This window comes from Erythrolamprus reginae, chromosome 2 (genome assembly GCF_031021105.1).
Source record: "Erythrolamprus reginae isolate rEryReg1 chromosome 2, rEryReg1.hap1, whole genome shotgun sequence".
Classification (NCBI taxonomy): domain Eukaryota; kingdom Metazoa; phylum Chordata; class Lepidosauria; order Squamata; family Dipsadidae; genus Erythrolamprus; species Erythrolamprus reginae.
The window spans coordinates 161,500,898-161,520,480 of NC_091951.1; the positions used below are offsets into that span (position 1 = coordinate 161,500,898).

The 19,583-nt window shown below is 38.9% G+C and overlaps 1 protein-coding gene across 2 annotated transcripts in view; it reads right to left on the reverse strand.

Annotated features, from left to right (window-relative positions):
• TTYH2 (tweety family member 2) overlaps positions 1 to 10,290 on the reverse strand; it is a 105,330-nt gene extending 95,040 nt beyond the window's left edge. The window contains exon 1 of one of the 2 annotated variants that reach the window (XM_070740235.1): positions 9,966 to 10,290. In XM_070740235.1, the coding sequence (XP_070596336.1) occupies positions 9,966 to 10,097 (132 nt within the window). In that variant the 5' untranslated portion in view covers positions 10,098 to 10,290. The remainder of the gene's footprint in view (positions 1 to 9,965) is intronic. The other variant, XM_070740234.1, reaches the window with a different exon arrangement.
• Positions 10,291 to 19,583: the final 9,293 nt, after the last annotated feature.

A 19,583-nucleotide genomic window follows, 5' to 3' on the forward strand; every position in this document is an offset into this window, starting at 1 on the left:
AATGAGGGCATACCTTATTTATAAAATTTTAAACTAAGAACATTACAATATTTACATTTTATAGAGTGATTCCAATTTATTCTGTATACCTTGATCTCGAATTCTACTGATCATATAACCTCTAACCCTGTCTCATTGTCCCATCAGTTCCTGCAATTTATTTTCATTAATCATATTCATCTTTATATCCATAATTTCAAACTGAATGTATTCCACCATGTACTGATACCAATTTTGTATTGTCCATTTTGTTGCATCCTTCCAACCTAAAACTATTACCGCTTGGGATCTTTCTATAGCTGCTTCTTTATCTACTTGGGTACTGAATAATATTTACCTTCTATTGCATTGCAAATTCCAATTCGATAGTATTGGAATTTGGTAAGTTATACCATCGACTGTTGGGGGACATTAGGCCTCAGGATTTCACCTCTAATTCAGGGTTTACATTATGCATAAGATCAGAATTTAAAATGAGCCAGACCACTGAGACTTATTCAGAACTCCATCGTTAAAATAAACGATGTCTAATGCATTATACAAATCCTACCACACGAAGTGATTTAAAAGATTAAAAGTAAAAGTAAAAGACCAGCTGCTGTGGCCTAGAGATGGAGCTCATGCCTCACAATCAGGAGGTTGAGAGTTCAATCCTAGGTAAAGGCAGATGTAGGCTCTTCTGCTTGGGCAGGGGGTTGGACTAGATGACCAGCAAGGTCCCTTCCAACCCTGTGTTTTCTGTTAATACATATTGACTTGGAACAGAATGAAATGTGGTGTGACACAAAAGAGGGCCGGAAATCTGACATTTAGGGGCTCACATAAATTGGTCTGCATAAGAATTACATTCTGAAAATGGAGACATTAAGACTGAAATCTGTTTGATTCAATAAAGACATAGGAAAACCCTTAGAATACAGCCTTCATGGTGGCTTTAGAAAAAAAAAGAAGAAGCCATTCTTTCTCTGGTCCTGTTTATTAGATGGAATGTTTGACAAAGGCCAGAGGAAAGGGAAAGTAAGGAAATTGGAAATTATAACTATTTGGAGTCAGGGTGTTCAATGCAGGCAGATGTGCATAATTAAAAAGAATCTTCCTTTTGTGCCTAATCCCTTGTCCTGCCTGACAAAGTTGTTGAACTGTGCCTTTTACAAAAGTTCAAAATAGATCAGCCAACCTGGCATGTCTAGAAAAATAAATAGATTCTGAAAAACCAAATTAAACTAAAGTATAATCATGGTGATTTTTCAAAATTCAAAAGGAAAAAAAAATCTAATATTATTCTTGTCACTTATATGTTGCAAAGTGTACAAAGTGTGTGTGTGTGTGTGTGTGTGTATATATATACATACGGTATGTTAACATATAAGAAAAACACACACACACATATATATATATATATATATATATATATACATACATACACACACACACACACACACATATGTATATGTCTTCCATTTTTAAATATCACAATATTTTAACACAGATCCACACCCGCTTCCGTACAGTCATACCTTTTTTTTCTTAGTCCGATACACCATTCAGTCCATATTTCATAATATTTTGAGTTATTTTGTCCTTTTAGTTCAATGGCCAGCCTATCCATTTCAGCACACACATATATTTTGTCCATTAATACGTTTTACGGTGGGATTTGATTATTATTCCAATACTGTGCTTATACTATTCTGCCCATGGTTATAATATGTATTATTAAGTACTGTATGTTTTTGGGGTAGTGTTTCCTCATTATTCCCAATAAAAAAAATTCTGGGGTAAATTCCATTATTCTTCCCATGATTTCTTGCAGCATTCTTGCATTTGTATACTTTTTTCCAATAGCCCTTCTCTTCAGGACATGTCCATCACATATGAAAGAAAATGCCTAACTGTCTTTTACATTTCCAACAAGCCAAATTTGCATTTGGATATATTTTGGGCAATCTTGGACAAAAATGGATTAATGAGGTTTCCATTTCCTTATTAGATTCCATCATTTTCTGTTCCAAAACTGCAAAGTCAGCCACCATATACCCTACAGTATTACTTGCCCTGGTGTCTGGTCATTTATCCGGTACTCAATCTCCAATATGCCATAAGCCACTGAATTTGTTCACCCTAGCACAAAGCCAAAAAGCACCAGCCTGAAGATGACAAGTGAGACCTTCTTATGTAAGTTTCAGAGATTCCTGGGAGGAAACAGGGCCAGAAAACGCAGGGAGAAGCCTCTATGGGGCCTCTCTAGGAATCTCCTGGGAGGAAACAGGGCCTCCACCCTCCCTGTGGTTTCCCCAATCACATGTATTATTTGCTTTTGCATTGATTCCTATGGGAAAAATTGCTTCTTCTTACAAACTTTTCTACTTAAGAACCTGGTCATGGAACAAATTAAGTTCGTAAGTAGAGGTACCACTGTATAGGGTTTAAAAGCTCCTTCTCAAACTTATATAATTTAGATAAGAGAGCAGCTTCTATTGTACTCAAAGCTTCCCAAATTACCTGAGTAGGAATTATGATTAATATTGATAAGAGTTAATTCTGAAGCACGATTCAGAAATCATTTTGGAATGGGCCTATTTGAACTATCATTAATACAAGTACCTGGCTTTAAGGCAGTCAACAGAAAGCTCAACTGCCTCCACCTTTTTAAATGACAGAATCCCAAAGACTGCATTTTAAGCATATTTTAAGATTATCACACCAACAGTTCATTTAGTGACATTTCATTGTTTAGTTAAAGACCTGCACACAAAAACATTAATTCTAAACTATATTTCTTATCAGCACCAATATTTTACAGCTACATCTTGAAACCATGTTCTGGATTACGTCTGAAATAAATGCCAATCACCTTTTTAAATATAACATGCTTGCAGTGCTCCTCTGAACATCTTGCAGTATAAATGTCAGTTTATATATCCTTTGGGTTTAATAGTTTTTTTTTCCAGATTATATAAACAATATAAACAGTCAATAAACTGTAACTGGTGATTTTTGCATTTATAGGATAATGTTCTGGAACAATAGAAACTATTATTTATTTTAACAGCAACAAAAAAGCACATTTGTTTTCCTGAATTTGTATCAAATTCTGCTTCACAAATTCTTTTCCTCTCTTTCTTTACTTACAGAGGAGCAAGAGACTCTAAAAACCTACCACAAAAAGGCATCAGGAAATATTTATTACATTCTTGCTTTAACCATAATCAGATCCAAAATTCTCACTATTATAAAAGTTGCGTTACTGTGGCCATAAAATAGGTTGGAGTCATTTGTGCCAGTGTTTGCTTTCCTGCATATAAAGTCCATTAGGTGAACAATAAAGGATGCCATTTAACATAATACAACTGCATCAATTTTACACTCTTCTGATTTTTCCCCCTCTAGAACTATTAATGTCACTTCTCTTTGCCATCTGTGGTACTAGCTCCCAGCATATTCCCAAATACAGTATATGGGAATTGTTCAACATCCAGGACTCAATTAATCCAGTTCTAATTCCTCAGGCCTCTCCATACATTGGGAAAATTTTCACCCGCAAGCCACAAATCTCCATCATGGCATTTTGAAAAATGAAAGCAAACGCAGTACAATAAGCTAGGCAAAGGATCGAAATCATGATTCTCACCCCATGGGGAAACACATATATTTCTCATGGATAGTGCTGCATGCAATCAATGGGATGTAAAAAAAGGACAAAACGGTATCCACCCCTTACATTTAGGTCAGCAATTTCCAATTAGGAGTGGGGGGGTCAACCTCATTTACAGGAACTTTCCTTATCAATTTGTCTCCTGATGAAAATAACCAATTTAGAAAAAGAACTTTGGTTAGAATAACATTCTGTGCTTCAAAAACCAAGATCAGAATAGGGATTCTCAAACGATGAATCAGGAAACCTTCAGAGATTGCATGTAAATTTTGGGAGGAGATTCAATTAAAAAAAACCCACCCTGATCAGGCTCTCCAGGCAAAAGTTGCAGCACTATCAAATCTTGCTCTTGGTGGCTTTACTACAACCAGTGAAGAAGACCCTTGTGTATAGAGCAGTGTTTCCCAACCGTGGCAACTTGAAGATATCTGGACTTCAACTCCCAGAATTCCCCAGCCAGCATTCGCTGGCTGGGGAATTCTGGGAGTTGAAGTCCAAATATCTTCAAGTTGCCAAGGTTGGGAAACACTGGTACAGAGGTATTATTCTGCCTGTTTGGACTGGTCCGGGAGAACTGGTAGCGGCGACCTGAGGGTGGGCCCATCCATCCACCTGTGCAGGCTCTATGCCATCCTATTTCTGCATGTTTTGAAGCCACGCACATGCCTGCAAGCTGCGCAAGAGAGCAAAGTGCATGTGTGGAAGGTTGCACACATACGCAGATGGGCAAGTACGCTCACATTTGCAAACTGGTGGTAGGGAAGGTAAGTGACTATCACCTCTGTTTGTGTGTGCCCCTTCATGTAATGGAGGTGGCTGCTTGGACAAGTCCCTTCACGTTTTTTTGACAACAATTTGGATGTGGGTTGCCACTGCCTCCTTCCCAAGGCTGAGGGAGAGTAATTGCCCCAAGGTCATCCAGCCAGATCTGGGCCTCAGATAGGACTAGAATTCCTGGTTCTTCTGGTGCTTTAACTACTACACCAATTGGTTCTAAGGACTTTGTGATAAATGCATATAGATTTATTCATGAAAGCTGATTGTACAAAGTTGCTTGTGACATTACAGGGTTGTGGTATTTGTAATGGTACAAAATGAACACAGCAGATACATTGAGTTGAGCACAAAAGGAACACTGATGAAAAAATTCATGGTTCTGCTGGCCAAAATCACCCTGTCCCAACAATGCTGAGATCCTATATCTGTGATGGTGGACCTTTTTTTTCTTGGGTGCCGAAAGAGTGTGTACACGCGCCATTGCACATGTGTGAGTGCCCACACCCATAATTCAATGCCTAGGGAAGGCGAAAACAGCTCCCCCCACTCCCCAGAGGCTGGAAAGAACCTATTTCCGAACTTCTGGTGGGCCCAGTAAGCTTGTGTTTTACCCTCCCCAGGCTCCAAAGGCTTCCCTGGAGCCAGAGGAGAATAAAAACGCCCTCTCCCATCTCCCTGGAGGCTCTCTGAAAGCCAAAAATGCCCTCTCAGAATCTCTGTGAGAGCCAAAAATCAGCTGGCCTGCACAACCCGCTCGCGTATCATCATACATACATACATAATCAGAAATCTGAAATGAAATAATAGGGAAAACAAATCAGGTGAAAAGTGACAAATTTTTTAAAAAGGGAGAGGGAGGAAGGAAGAGAGTATGCGAGAGATTAGAATATATCTGGATCTGGATTAGAATATATTGGAAAGAGTATGCACACAATACATACTGAAGACAGTAACATTAGTAATATTGTTTGAATGTTTATTTTGTAAGTTATCTGTATTTTTTTTAAAAAAAATTCCAATGCAAGGCAGCAAAGAAATAGATAAAATGTCAATTTCTTAAAGTGGAAGTGTATATATATATATATATATATAAAAAGCAGGATAGGAAGAGTACTGATCGTCAAACAAAGCAACCCACAGTTCTTACTTAAAGGCACTAATGATCAGGTTCAAATTACCCTAGCTAGCTCTCTGGAAAAGGCCTTAATGTTGGAAATGCTGGAAAGAAAGAAAAGAGCAGGATGAGCAGGTGATGGACTAAATCAGAGTAATGATTGATACATTTTTAGAAGAAGATTGATACATTTTTAGAAAAATGATGAAAATTGGGGACAGCTTATCATGGGGGAGGGGCGGCATACAAATCTAATTAATAATAATAATAATAATAATAATAATAATAATAATAATTATTATTATTATTATTATTTGGACCTGATGGCACATATAGTACTGTGCATATCTACATCTCATAAATAAAATGCTTAGTCTGCTAAGCAAATTACACAAAAAGATGGATAAAATTTAAGTTATCTAAGGCCCTCCTTCAGTGGATCTAAAGGAAGGATTGGCAAACTGTATTGCTTTTACGGGTCATTCCTTGAGAGTCTACCATCTGGGGCCAATTTTCACAAACTGATATAAAGTGGAGCCAAACACATTGACCTGCTTTATCCCCTGAGTCATACTGTGAGGCATAAATTCATAACCAAGGAGTGTAGATCAAAGAATTCAACATCAGCTCCTAAAAACACTATATAATCGGTTGGCAATTCATATGTCAATCTTCACTACCTCATTGCACAGGAATCATTGATTTCCCCTCCAGAGATAGTAGTCAATCTGTTTGGCAGAATGAACTCTGAAGATATAATTACAACTTTAGCACGCCTACAATACCAAACTCAAGAAGTAGTAGAAATTTCAATACAGTAATCCCTCACTACTTCGCGATTCATTTTTTGCAGATTCGCTACTTCATGGGTTTTCAAAGGGGGCGTAAATCCATTAAATCCATTGAAATTTTTAAATCCATTAAAAATTCATAAAATTCTTCTACAGTGCTACTGTACTCTATTAAAGAAACTGGTAGGATATCACATGTAGTTCCAGCTGAGAAACATTACAGAATGACTGTTTAATGCAAAGGGTGGGTTTTAAAAGTACAAATACTCGTTAAATACATAAAAAATTATCTTTCCCCTACTTCACAGAAATTTGTTTTTCACAGGTGGTCTTGGAAGGCATCCCCTGCGAAAAATGAGGGATCACTGGGCTCTCCAGAATATACAGCATGCAGCAGAATAGACAGGAAAGGAAATGTTTAGAATATTTTAAATGTGTTTACATTTCCAGAACCAGGTAAAAATTATATATCCAGGTGCTGAAGAAGTCTGAAGAAGTTACTTCTAGGTTTTGTGTGAGGATTTCTGGAGTGTGATGAGTTGGAAGATAGAAGATAGATAAATTGCATGAAAGAACCCAACAATTTCAAACCAGCCTGCTTGTCATATGTGCCCTGGGTTCTTCTTTGGAAGAAGCAATGTCAAGAAAGTGAGAATGAGGAACCAGGTTATTTGTTGTGACCCAGAGTTGAGGACATGCCGTGAACCCCAAATGATCAACATCTTCAGACATTGCAGCTCTAATCCTTAAGAAGCTGTCTGCCTCTCAGCAGAGGAGCACCAGATTCCAGGGTTGGCACACTATGACAAATAGTCTCTTGGGACTGTAGGACAGGATGTGCACCAGTTTGGCCATGGGGAGAAGATGGCTGGGACATTTATGGCACTCAGCTTCAGATGATTATTGGAAATAATACTCCTTTAAGAATGGCTACCATAATTTGTTTTCTTGGAATATACAACATGCAGTATATACAACAGAATATACAACATACAACAGCTGCTGCCTGGAGTGTGGCCTCTCTCCTTGTCTGACCCATCTTTGTATCCAATACAGGTAGCCCTCAACTTAAAATCAAAACTAAGCCCAAAATTTCTGTCGCTAAGCAAGGCAGTTATTAAGTGAGGCTTGCCCGATCTGCCCCTATTATTAAGTGAGTCACACTGCAGTTGTTAAATTAGTAACATGATTGTTTAGTGAACCTGGCTTTTCCACTGATTTTGCTTGTCAGAAAGTAACAAAAGGTGATTACATCACCCTGGGATACTGCAACTGGGTTAAATACATGTATATGTCAGCTGCCAAGCATCCAAAGTTTGACCACATGACTATGAGGATTCTGCAAAGTGTGAAAAATATATCACTTTCCCCCCCACTGCCATTGTAACTTTGAATGGTCAGTAAACTAATTGTTGTCAGTCCAGGACTATTTGCATGTAATAAGTTAGGACTCACAACTTATCCAAATAACTCTTTGCCTCTTTGATTTACTAGGACTTATCCATGACTATCCTTTTGATCCCTGGACCTCCATAGAACAGAACACTTAGAACCAATGACTGACAATGCAGAGAAATAAATCCTGGACTAATTATTTGTCAAGAAGGAATTGGCTGACCAAGACACAGCCTGCCTCATAAATATACAATGGATTCAAGGTTTCCCTGTCAGTGGTTCTCAGCCTGGGGGTTGGGACTCTGCTGGAAGTTGAACAATAGTTTCACAGGGGTTATTTTTATTTATTTATTTGTTTTGTTAAGTATGTATTGGGGAAATATAAAGATATAATAATATTTATATACATGATACTAGTAAAAGAGAAATATTAGGACAGGGGATGGAAGGCACTCTGGTGCTATGCACGCCCCTTACTGACCTTTTAGAAATTGGGAGAAGTCAACAATGGATAGTCTAAGGGTAAATTAAAATGCTTAAGACCATGGGAAAAGACAAATTTCCCATGGTGTTAGGAACTAAAACTTCTATTCTGGCGCCTTGGAACATATTTTTACAATCCGACCAATCAGGCATTTACAGTGGGGGTGTCCCTCTGACCTTCCTGCCAATCAGCTTAAAGCTGTTTGGAGAATTGGCGCTAGACTTATGGTTGGGGGTCAGCAACAACATGAGGAACTGTATTTAGAAGTTGCAGCATTAGAAAAGTTGAGAACCACTCTCCTATAACAAAGAGCAGAAGACCATCTTTTAAGAATTGTCCTTTTATCCCGCATTATAGATGTAGCATAGAGCAGGAGACAAAACAGATATCTTCAAGAATCCTTCCAATGCTTCCAACCCACTTAGGTAGCAAGATGACGGGGGGGGGGGGAGAGAAGAGTACCAAAAGGATACCTAACTGGGGAAAACTAAGAGAAGAAGTCTACCACCCAGAAGGATTTCTAGCCTATACTGTAATTCATCCAGATAAGATAAACTTTGGTTGTTGCTTTTTTGTAACTTTGGATGGATACTTTTGTAACAATGGATGGATACCTGGTTTTAAAGCAGCCAAACAGAAGCACAACTGCCTCCACCTTTTAAAATGACAGAATCCCAAAGGCTACATTTCAATGTAAGGATGTCATGCCAACATCAAAGCAGAAAGGGATAATTCCCTAGCAACCAGAAATGCAAAAAACCCAGCAAAACGTTACACAGCAGAAGAAAGAAAGAAAGAAAGAAAGGGAGGGAGGGAGGGAGGGAGGGAGGGAGGGAGGGAGAGAGAGAGAGAGAGAGAGAGAGAGAGAGAGAGAGAGAGAGAGAGAAACAGAATAGAATTCTTTGTTGGCCAAGTGTGATTGGACACACAAGGAATTTGTCTTTGGTGCATATGCTCTCAGTGTACATAAAAGAAAAAGATACATTTGTCAAGAATCATTAGGAACAAGACTTAAGGATTGTTGTAGCTAATGACCTGAATGAACAAGGAAGGAAGGAGGAAGAAGAAAGAAAGAAAGAAAGAAAGAAAGAAAGAAAGAAAGAAAGAAAGAAGAAAATAAATCACAATCATTACTCGACTATGCCAACCGGGCAGAAAGTACTCCAGACTTCAACCACGCGTCGCCCATCTCGGAAAGGATTCAGCGACCGGGCGAGCCGGGTAGAGCCAGAATCCTACCATTACATTAATTCTTATGCTTTCCAAACCTTCCGCCTAGGTCTATAGTCGGGGAGCAAGGCAGGCCGGCGAAGGGCTTTCATCGGCGCAAAGAAACCAACGGGGGTGGACGGAAAGGGAGGAGGAGGAGGGAAGGAAGTTGGCTGAAGATCTCTCCCCCCCCCCCTCAAAAAGGGGACGGTTTTACCGACACGGACGCCGCAATCCGTCCTGTTTGGAAAAAAACACAAGCACCGATTCTGGGGTGGTGGGAGGGAAACTCAGGGTTCCCCCCCGCTCTGCAAGAACTCAGCTGAAGCTCCGGGACCCGAAGGGGTGGGAAGCAAACCGCCGGTTTTCCCTGACGGACAACGACGCCAAGGACGCAGACCTGGAAGAACATCCGGAGGGGGGAGTAATAACGAAGAGCCAGCAAAACCGCCCTAAGCCTCTGGCTTGAGAGAGGCAAAAACGGGCCATGCAAAGCCAGGGAGGATGCCGAGGCCACGAAGGCGGCGGGCGAAATCGCACCTGCTGGTAGTCGTCGTCCCTCGGGCGGAAGGCGCTGGGCACGGGTCGCAGGCTGAAGCTCAGGTGGGGGAGCCCGTGCAGCCAGGACGTCCACCAGGGCGCGAGGTACTCGGCCCGCGCCGCCAGCAACATCGCTCCCGTCCCTGCTTGGCGGCCGCCTACTGGGGCCCTCTCGGAGGATCCGCTCGCGCCGGTCCGGTCCCCGCGCGCGCCGGCCGGTGGGGGAGAGGGGGCGGGGTTGCCTCCCGCATGCCGCCTCGCGGAGCTCTGCCGCCAGGCCCCGCCTCCTTCCCCCCCTTTTCTTTCCAGCGGCAAAAAGGGCGCGGAAGCTTTTAAGGGTTGCGGCCGACGCCCCCTGCAGGATGACGGAGGCGGTTCTCGAAGGGTTTCCCTGGCTCTGGGCTCTGGTCCCACCCTCTCCCACACACACGTCAGTCAGGGTCACAGGGTTCGAGAGGTCTTTGGTTTCCTTGGCCGTTTCCAGGCGAAAAGGAAGAAGGCTTTGCCCCCCTCTCCCCACACGCCAGAAATATATCCTCCCCCCGTGGGAAACCCACTCATGCCAAGTTATGAGGGTCGCACAGGAGTATTTCAAGGGGGGGTGGTGCTTGGGAGGAAGGTGGAGTGGTTATTGTTCTTGCCACTCCCTCCCTCCTAAGTAGAAGGCAGAATTTGAAACCATCAAATGGACCACTTTTAAAAAATATTTCAATCAGAATGTTTAATAATAATTAATATTAATGTTAATAAATTATTTCGGGGTTCTCGCATGCATGGGATGCAGTGGGAATAATTTAATCTTTATCTTTAAAGGGCTCTGGCAAGCACCCCCCCCCCATTTTAATTCATTCAATAATATGTTCTCTTAATTGGTTCAAAAAAAAGAATAAAAACAAGTAATTAGTGATTGTAAATATTAACACTCACCAAAACCATTATTTGTAATAGATTAATAATGTGATTGATGGACATATAAGCGTAGAAATTTTTATGCTGATGCTACAGAAATGTAAAATGTATAGACATTTATGTGTCTATACATGTAATGTAAATGTAAACTCCTTGTTCTGTCATGATTCATTCTGTTTAATTTAATTTAATTTATTTGACTTATATGCCACCCAATCCCATGGGACACATGGGTGTTCTCATAAATACCATGAAACCATGGAGGAAAGAAGATTATAAGTTTATATACATGTATATAAACTTATTAACCACAATTGAGCCCCAAATTTCGATTGCTTAATGAGACAACTGTTAAGTGAATTTTGCACCATTTTATCACTGAGTCACTCAGTTATAAAGAGAGTAATGTCATAGTAAGTCACTTTTTTTCAGTGCTGAAGAGTCACTAAAAGAATGGTTGTAAGTCGAGGACTACCTTTAGACCCGTGCACTCCATTTACCTTTTCTATAAGGATTTACTTTGAACTCTTTGGGCCCAACTATTTCACCACACAGCTTGTCTGTGGCATCAGTTCCAGCAACAAGGCTGAACTATGGACAGAGATGCATATAAGAAAAAGAAGAATTTGCAGACACAGCTGAACAACTTGTTCTCCCCCATGAACCAAGATAGAAGATGCTGATTATTCACTGCTAGGTCCTCCTAATAGTCTTTGTTTGCTTCTGAACTCATCAGTAAGAGCTCAGGCTGACAGTATCCCTCAGTGGCCCTCACTGTATTTCATTATTTAAATTTTTTAAAAAATTCCAAATGTTGTTGTTGTTGTTGTTGTTGTTGTTATTATTATTATTATTATTATTATTATTATTATTATTATTATTATTATAATAAATTAGATTTGTGTGCCACCCCTCTCCGAAGATACAATACAGATAATCTATATGATTGAAGCCCGTCATTTCCAAGTCTAAACTGTGTACAGTACTATGGAAATATCCCTGTAGATGATAGATCACATGGCAGATTTTTTTTTTCTGGATCAGTACACGGAGTTCAGATGTTCACTCATTATGCTAAGCCTTTTTAGCATAAGTATAAATAAATACAATCTAATAAAAGAAACATAGAAGATTGACGGCAGAAAAAGACCCCATGGTCTATCTAGTCTGCCCTTATTTCCTGTATTTTATCTTAGGATGGATATAGGTTTATCCCAGGCATGTTTAAATTCAGTTACTGTAGATTTACCAACCATGTCTGCTGGAAGTTTGTTCCAAGCATCTACTATTCTTTCAGTAAAATAATATTTTCTCGCGTTGCTTCTGATCTTTCCCCCAACAAGGAATAAGGGATAGGAGCCTTCTTCAAACACTAAGGCACAATGGATACATTCATCTTATTAAACTAAAAGTCATTATGTTACTTGGTGTATCGTGTGCACGCCAGTCTCTTTCTACAAGAACTTTTAAAAATTTCAATGAATAAATTGCACAGAGATTCAGCTGGATCGACATGTTTATACACATACAGTTATGTGCCTGCATCAGTCAGGTCAAGCGTATTTGACTGATTCTAAATCACTGACAGCATTATTCTTATGCACCATCAGTACACATAGAATTGTACAGCAGCAACAAGAGTCAGATGCTTAGCCTCCTCACAATAAATTTGAAGAGTGTGAAGAATGCTGGTTCTGTAGCCATGAAAGCCAGCACTATTTTCATTTCTGTCGTACAGGTAACTGTGTATAAGGAGGTTGATTTGTTCTTCTGTCTTATGATAAGTGAAAGGATAAACGAAAAATAGATTTAAAAGGAACTGTAAGAGATGTTTCTTTGCAAGAAGATACATTTTATGAAGACAACTCTATTTGCTCATTCAAACCAAGCTAACTCAAAGCTGTAGAACAGAAGTAAAACAATAATCAGGGGCTTATTGAAATGTGCTATGAAAAGAGGCTAAATTTTGTGTGTAGGACCGGATAATTCTGCTATGCAGTAAGTGTAAAGCTGCCCTTTGGAAGCACTTTCCACTAAAGAAGGGCAATAATCTCATAATTTATTTAAGCACCATACATAAGTGATCTTCTGGGTCTAGTCTGTTCATCAAACAGGCTGCCCTTTCATCTATAGAAACGTAGCCAAAGGAGATGGAGAAGGGGCACAGAATCAACCAAAGCTACTATTGTCTGCTGCCATTTTGACATTCAGCAAAAACAAACAATGGTAAAATAATATGTCAATAGATACTAATGGAATGAGGAAAGCTGGAAAGGCCAATTCATTTTCATTTGAGCCATCTTCTTTCCTGCAGGAAATTTCTTTTTGACTTCTGGAAAAAGTACCTGTGAAAATGAAAGCAGGCCAACACAACTTAGTTAAATTGACCTTAAGTGGTTTCTTTAGAGTTGGTCTTTTACTAGAGAGTACTTTCCTAAAAGGTTTGGCAACTGTGCAGTTCCCCGAGAATGGAATACTTGGACCTGCCTGTTGGTTGGTTATGTGCCATCCAGTCATTTTCAACTCCTACGGTAGCAGGTTGGTTTTTTTCCCCATGACAATCTATTCATAAGGTCATGTAGGTGTCCCAATTGTGTACACATCACTACCATAATGGGGCTGCTGGTCATCTTCTTCTCTTTTCTTCCACCTTTCCCAGCATTAGAGCCTTCTGTAGAGAGCTAGGCTTTTGCATAATATACTCTGAAGGAGTCTAATAAGAACTGTAATTTCTACTATCTAATTTTATAATAATCTAATTTTAGAAATGTACAGATTCACTGAAATTTATTTATTTTATTGGACACATATGCTGCTGTACCAAGTGTGATTCTGAGCAATGTACAGAACAATAAGAAATAAGAACTCCACAGTACCAGGGAGAAATGTCCTGAATAATTAATCAATGGAATCATTATTAATAATTGTTAATAATCAGTGGAACACACTTGTGGGTGCTCCATCACTGGAGGTTTTTAAGTAGCGACTGGAAAGCCATTTCTCTGAGATGGTATGGTCTCATGCAGGGGTGAAATGTGAAAGATTTCCCTGTCGGTTCTGTGGGTGTGGCTTATTTTGTGGGCATGGCTTGAAGTCTGGTGGGCGTGGCACTCGGAGGTTTATCGGTGTCCTCAGGGTCACGTGAGCAGTGCTCCTGGTTCCTACAGAGTGCCATTTTCTTCCCCTGGAAATCCATTTATACTACCACTCCTTTCAAAGGGTGTTCATCCCAAATTGTATAGCTAAAAGTCTGTAGAGAGTCTGTCACTCAGGTTTGGTTGTCCTAAAGGGACGTTTTCTAGAGGCATCTGGACTTCTTTATTTTTTCTTTGAAGAAGTCTCTATTCTCATCCACGAAGCTTCTTCAGCTTTTCCCCACTATCCTGTCAAAGCTGAAGGATTGTAATGAATAATATCCCACGTGCTGAGGTTCATTATTATATTACTCTCCTGATCTGAGAGCTTAAAATGGCTCCCTTAACTCTCAAAGATCCACTGAGACAGCCTGGTCTCAGTACCTTTACGAAAAGGACATATCAGAAGGAACATTGTTCTACAGAAGGAATCTATAACTGAGAAAGTCTAAATCCGATATTCCTGCATACAGCATTCCTGTGGGGATAGGACCTGTGGGAATCATGTCATCTGGATCTTAGGAACAGACTGGTGAGAGAAGCTGGCCCTGCAGATAGCCAGAATCTGATCATGAAAGATGTCCACTATCAAATTGAGTTGCCATTGGAATCAAATGGTGCACGTCTAAAAAAAGTGTTCATTGACATAGTGATAGCAATAGCACTTAGACTTACTGTATATACTGCTTTGCAGCCTTCTCTAAACGGCTTACAGGATCAGCATATTGGCCCCAACAATTTGGGTTCTCGTTTTAACCCACCTCAGATGGATGGAAGGCTGAGTCAGCCTTGAGCCTGGTGAGATTCGAACTGCCAAATTGCAGTCAGCCGGCAGTCAGCACGAGTAGCCTACAGTAATGCACTCTAACCACTGCACCACCGCAGCTTTTTAAAATTAAAATTTTGATTACATCTGAGATTGCATTTGGATTGGTTGCTGTTTCCAGGTTGTCTTCAAGGGTAGTAAATCAGTGAGATAATAAATTAAGCCCGATTGTAAAAAAAGAACAAAGGAACAAACTTTTCCACCATGAAGCAGCACATATACGGTAAATCCTAAAATAGATTCAGAGGTGGTATTCTGCTGGTTTGGACTGATTTGGACGAACCAGTAGCGATGACTGTGGGTGGGCTCATCCACCAGCTGCCCAGATGTAATCCTGTACAATTTAGCCACATTTTTGTGGCAGGGCACATGTATGGGAAGCGTGCGCACAAGCACATGTATGAGGGTTTGCGCATGTGCCCGCACATTCACATTTGTGAACCGGTAGGGAAGGTAAGTGAATACCACCCTTGGATAGATTAGTAAATCTAAATTATAAAATACTGTTGAATATCATCCTTAGTTATTGTACAATTCTAGGAAGATAACTGGGTAAACTTACTGCTTACAACAAAAACTATTTGAATACAGTATAACTAAACCAACACTTTAAAAAAAAAAAATCTCCGTTTTATTATTTTTAAACATTGAGGAAAAAAATTAAATTATGCTTCAGAAGCAAGTCACAATTCATTTCCCTATTATCTAAACAGCCTAAATCTGAGCTGTGATTTATGCTTAATGAGGACTTTTTCACAGTTCTATCATATTTTCTCCCACTTCAAAGGAGAATTACTCCACTAATGTGCAAATATGCTTTTTCTACACCTGTCTAACTTGTGAAAAGGAGCTTCCTTGGCATTTAAAGATTTGCTTAAAGCAAATTGTATGTGTGTAAAGCTTTTGCAAAACTTTTATTTGAAAGAGAATATTTTGGAGGAGAAAGAAGAGGAAATTAACCAGACAGCTTATTAACAGGCTATTCTTTGTAGGCTTTATGAATCATTCTACCAATGGTCTGTATTTATAGTTTCCAAGAATTTATATTCTTTGGTTAATAGAATGTATAAATCCGAAAGATTTTCCAGGCTGAGGTCATGACTTCCAGCCTGATGCAATTAATCTTTAACATCTAACTGAAGGGTCCTTTCAAGGGAATGGTAATTAGCACACGATTGGAATGCTACATCCTATGAGGCTAGAAAAGGAGTCTGATAGCGGTAGGATTTATGTTCCATTGGATACTTCAGACTGGTTTAAAAACAATAGCAAAACCTGAATACTTCAGGCTTATTCTTTCATTTTGAATGTTCGTTCCTGATTTAGCATGTTACATTCACATTGCACAAATTGATTATTGTCTATAGACTAAAACTAAAAACCAGTTCAAGCAGTAGATGAGCAAATTAGGAAGTTGTGTAACAGCGATGATTTTCTCCCACGATTTGTCATTACCTCTGAACCTAACAACCTGGTCTTGTTGAGGTGCATGTCAGTTCATGTATCTTTGTATTTTTTGTAACCTAATGTGGTCTGACATAAAATGCCATCTATGCCAATGCATCTGTTCCATTTTCATAGAATTCTTTCGGGTTACAGGAGTATACTGACAAACTTTAAAGTTTGCATTCATTAAACATGTTTTCTATGGTCTGCAGGGTTAATATGCACAGATTAACACACTGAATTCAGATGTCAAACTTGTTTTAAAAAGTAGTTATTTCCCCCCAAATACCATGCATTTATTGTCAGTGAGGACAAAATCTGGTATGACAAAGCTACTTGATTTTCTTCTCCACTTTAAGTGGATTTTCTGAATATTTTGTACCCCAGGTTTCATGACTTGAACTCTTTTCACAGGAAAAATCTCCTTCAATTAGGTGGTGATAGCAGCAAAATCACTATTTGTACTCATTGTTTAAAATCCATTTTAAAAACCTATTATAATAGAATAGAACAGAATTCTTTATTGGCCAAGCGTGATTGGACACACAAAGAATTTGTCTTTGGTGCATATGCTCTCAGTGTACATAAAAGAAAATATATATTTGTGAAGAATCATGAGGTACAACACTTAAGTATTGTCACAGGGGTCAAATAAGCAATGAGGATTATAAAGATTAAAAAACTTCCAAGTATGCAATTATTAATAAACAATGCTATGAGTGAATGGGAGACATCAAAATTATATATGCTTATATGAAAATCAGGCAAACCTACATGAACTGGTGACAGAAAAGGCAAAAGTACATAACAGAAATCTTTCTGTACGTTGCTTATTTATAAGGCTCGTAGTGTCCCATTGTGAAATGAAATTAAGAGATTTTCCATTTATCACTGCAAACCAGCATAACCACATAACAGCTCTTCTCACTTAGCAGAGAACATTTAATGCACATTTATGTCTGCTTCAGCTGCACTACTAAAGATGAAAAGGAGATAATTCTGCTATCTCAGTCTTTTTGCAAATACACAAGACGGGAGAATTGCTACTCAAGGATGTGACTCAAAATGATGCTTAATTTAAAAACAGTGTTTAGAGAAAATGGTAACTGAAGTCCATATTCAACATCTCTTCCTGAAAGGCTGATAAATCCTCTGCTGATACTTTTTATGCCTATGCAGCATAAAGTGTTTCATCCACTTCTGCCACTGGAACAATGAGCACAACCAACAAATGTTAATTTTCACAGGCAGATAAAAAGCGTTTAGTCTTTTTCTGACAAACAATTCTCTAGAGTAGAACAATGCACAGTAGGAAGCACTGCCACAATGTCAATGTCAATTAGAGACCAAAGTGAACTGACCGGATATGAATTGTAGCTGAAGCTTCCAATGCTTCCTGCTTGATTTTATAATATCCACCTGTATTTTATAATATTAAGAAATTCGTATCAGAAAACTTGAACTAGGGGATTGTTACCGATGGGATAGTAGTAGCCATAATTGTAATGCTGAAATTGCAATTCTGAGGGATTGCCTAGGATAAGCTGCCATCAAATAACATTATATATTGCGAGTTGTTATAATTTACAAAGGAAAAATTGTTGTAAAATAACACTTTATTCATACTAAAATATTTTACTCATTTTAATTGGGTTTTCTTAATCTGATTTTAGGACTTGTCTAGAGACAGATCATTTTTAGGTCCTATTTATGCAAATATATTGGAAATTTAAAGAGGCTGGCAAACACTTAAGCATCACTATATTTTGTGGCGGAAAAGTTATCAACTTTTATTGTACTTAATATACCCAGCACTACCATATTCTAATCAAACTGCTGCTTGGCTACCAGCCTGTCTGTATCTTTACGATCATCCTGCTGGAGAATTTATATTCAAAAATATAAAAAAAAGACTTAGAGAGCCATTATTAGTGCTTACGGCATTTTGCATCTTGCATTTCCTCTGAAGCCATAGAATTGTGTGTATGTCTGAGGAATATCACCTCTTATTTTATTCAAACTACCCTGTCAGATAAATTAGGCTACGAGCAAACAATTTTAAATTGTGAACTCCAGAATGGAAACATAGTGGAAACTTGAATTTAGCCATCACAGTCTAATACCTTCCTTAACCATTTCAATAGAAAGATACAAACCACTCTAGGATTAAATTGCAATTTGGCAGACACTATGAAAATCTTATCATCCACATGCTCTGTGGCCAACAAACTAAGATTTAAGTCTTTTGCATTCTTGACAGGTTTATAATTTAGACAACATATACCGGTAAAATAATAGTTGTACTGCATGGTATGTTTGTAATGATGCAGAAATGTAACAAATATTTCATTTATTTATTCATTTGTCCAATACACAAATACATAGGAAGAAAAATAGACATGTGATAATATAAGAGGGTGAAAGTGAACTTAGAGGAGAGGATATATGAAAGGAAGAGAATATATAAGATAGATGAAAGAAAGACAATTGGACAGGGGACGAAAGGCACACCAGTGCACTTATGTACACCCCTTACTGGCCTCTTAGGAACCTGCAGAGGTCAATCGTGGAGAGTCTAAGGGAGAAGTGTTGGGGGTTAGGGGTTGACACAATTGAGTCCGGTAACGAAATAAAAAAAATAATATGGTGAAACAATTTTTCCCCAAATCCCATTTTATTTTTGTAATAATAAAAAGCCCAGTTTTCAAGAAAATTCTTATAAACACGTTAGGTCTTAACCATTGATCTGGTAATTATGGCAAGCAGGAATCCGACATTAGAAGGATGTTGAAGTATCATTAACTTAACACCTCACTGGTAAACTAACATGAACATTGAAGTTTCATCTCAGCTGAACAGTTTTACAGGCAGCCAATAGACAAACATCTCCCACATGTTCTTCCCCTGCAAGACTCTGCTATCTGAGTTTACCATTATCTTTCTTCTGGACAAGCAGATACATCTTGAAATACAGCATTGCTGTTTTTATTTTCCCTCTCTCGGCTCAATGAGTATCAAGAAGCATTCTTGGAAATAAAAATGCTAGAGGCATTAGTTTTCCATTTTAAAAGATATGAGAAGCCTCTGTATAGCAAGGAATCAGATAACTGCAAGAAAATTATTTGTAGGTACATTGGCGCCTATGGGCATCACAGTGGATCTTAAAAAATGCATCTCTTAATTATAAGATTTAGAAGTCCTGCTTGCCCTGATGATCAGTTGTGAGAATCAAGGTTTAGCTATGGGTAGGAAGCTGGCAGTCGATGGAAACATACTCTTTATATACTGAAGACCATCCCCTGC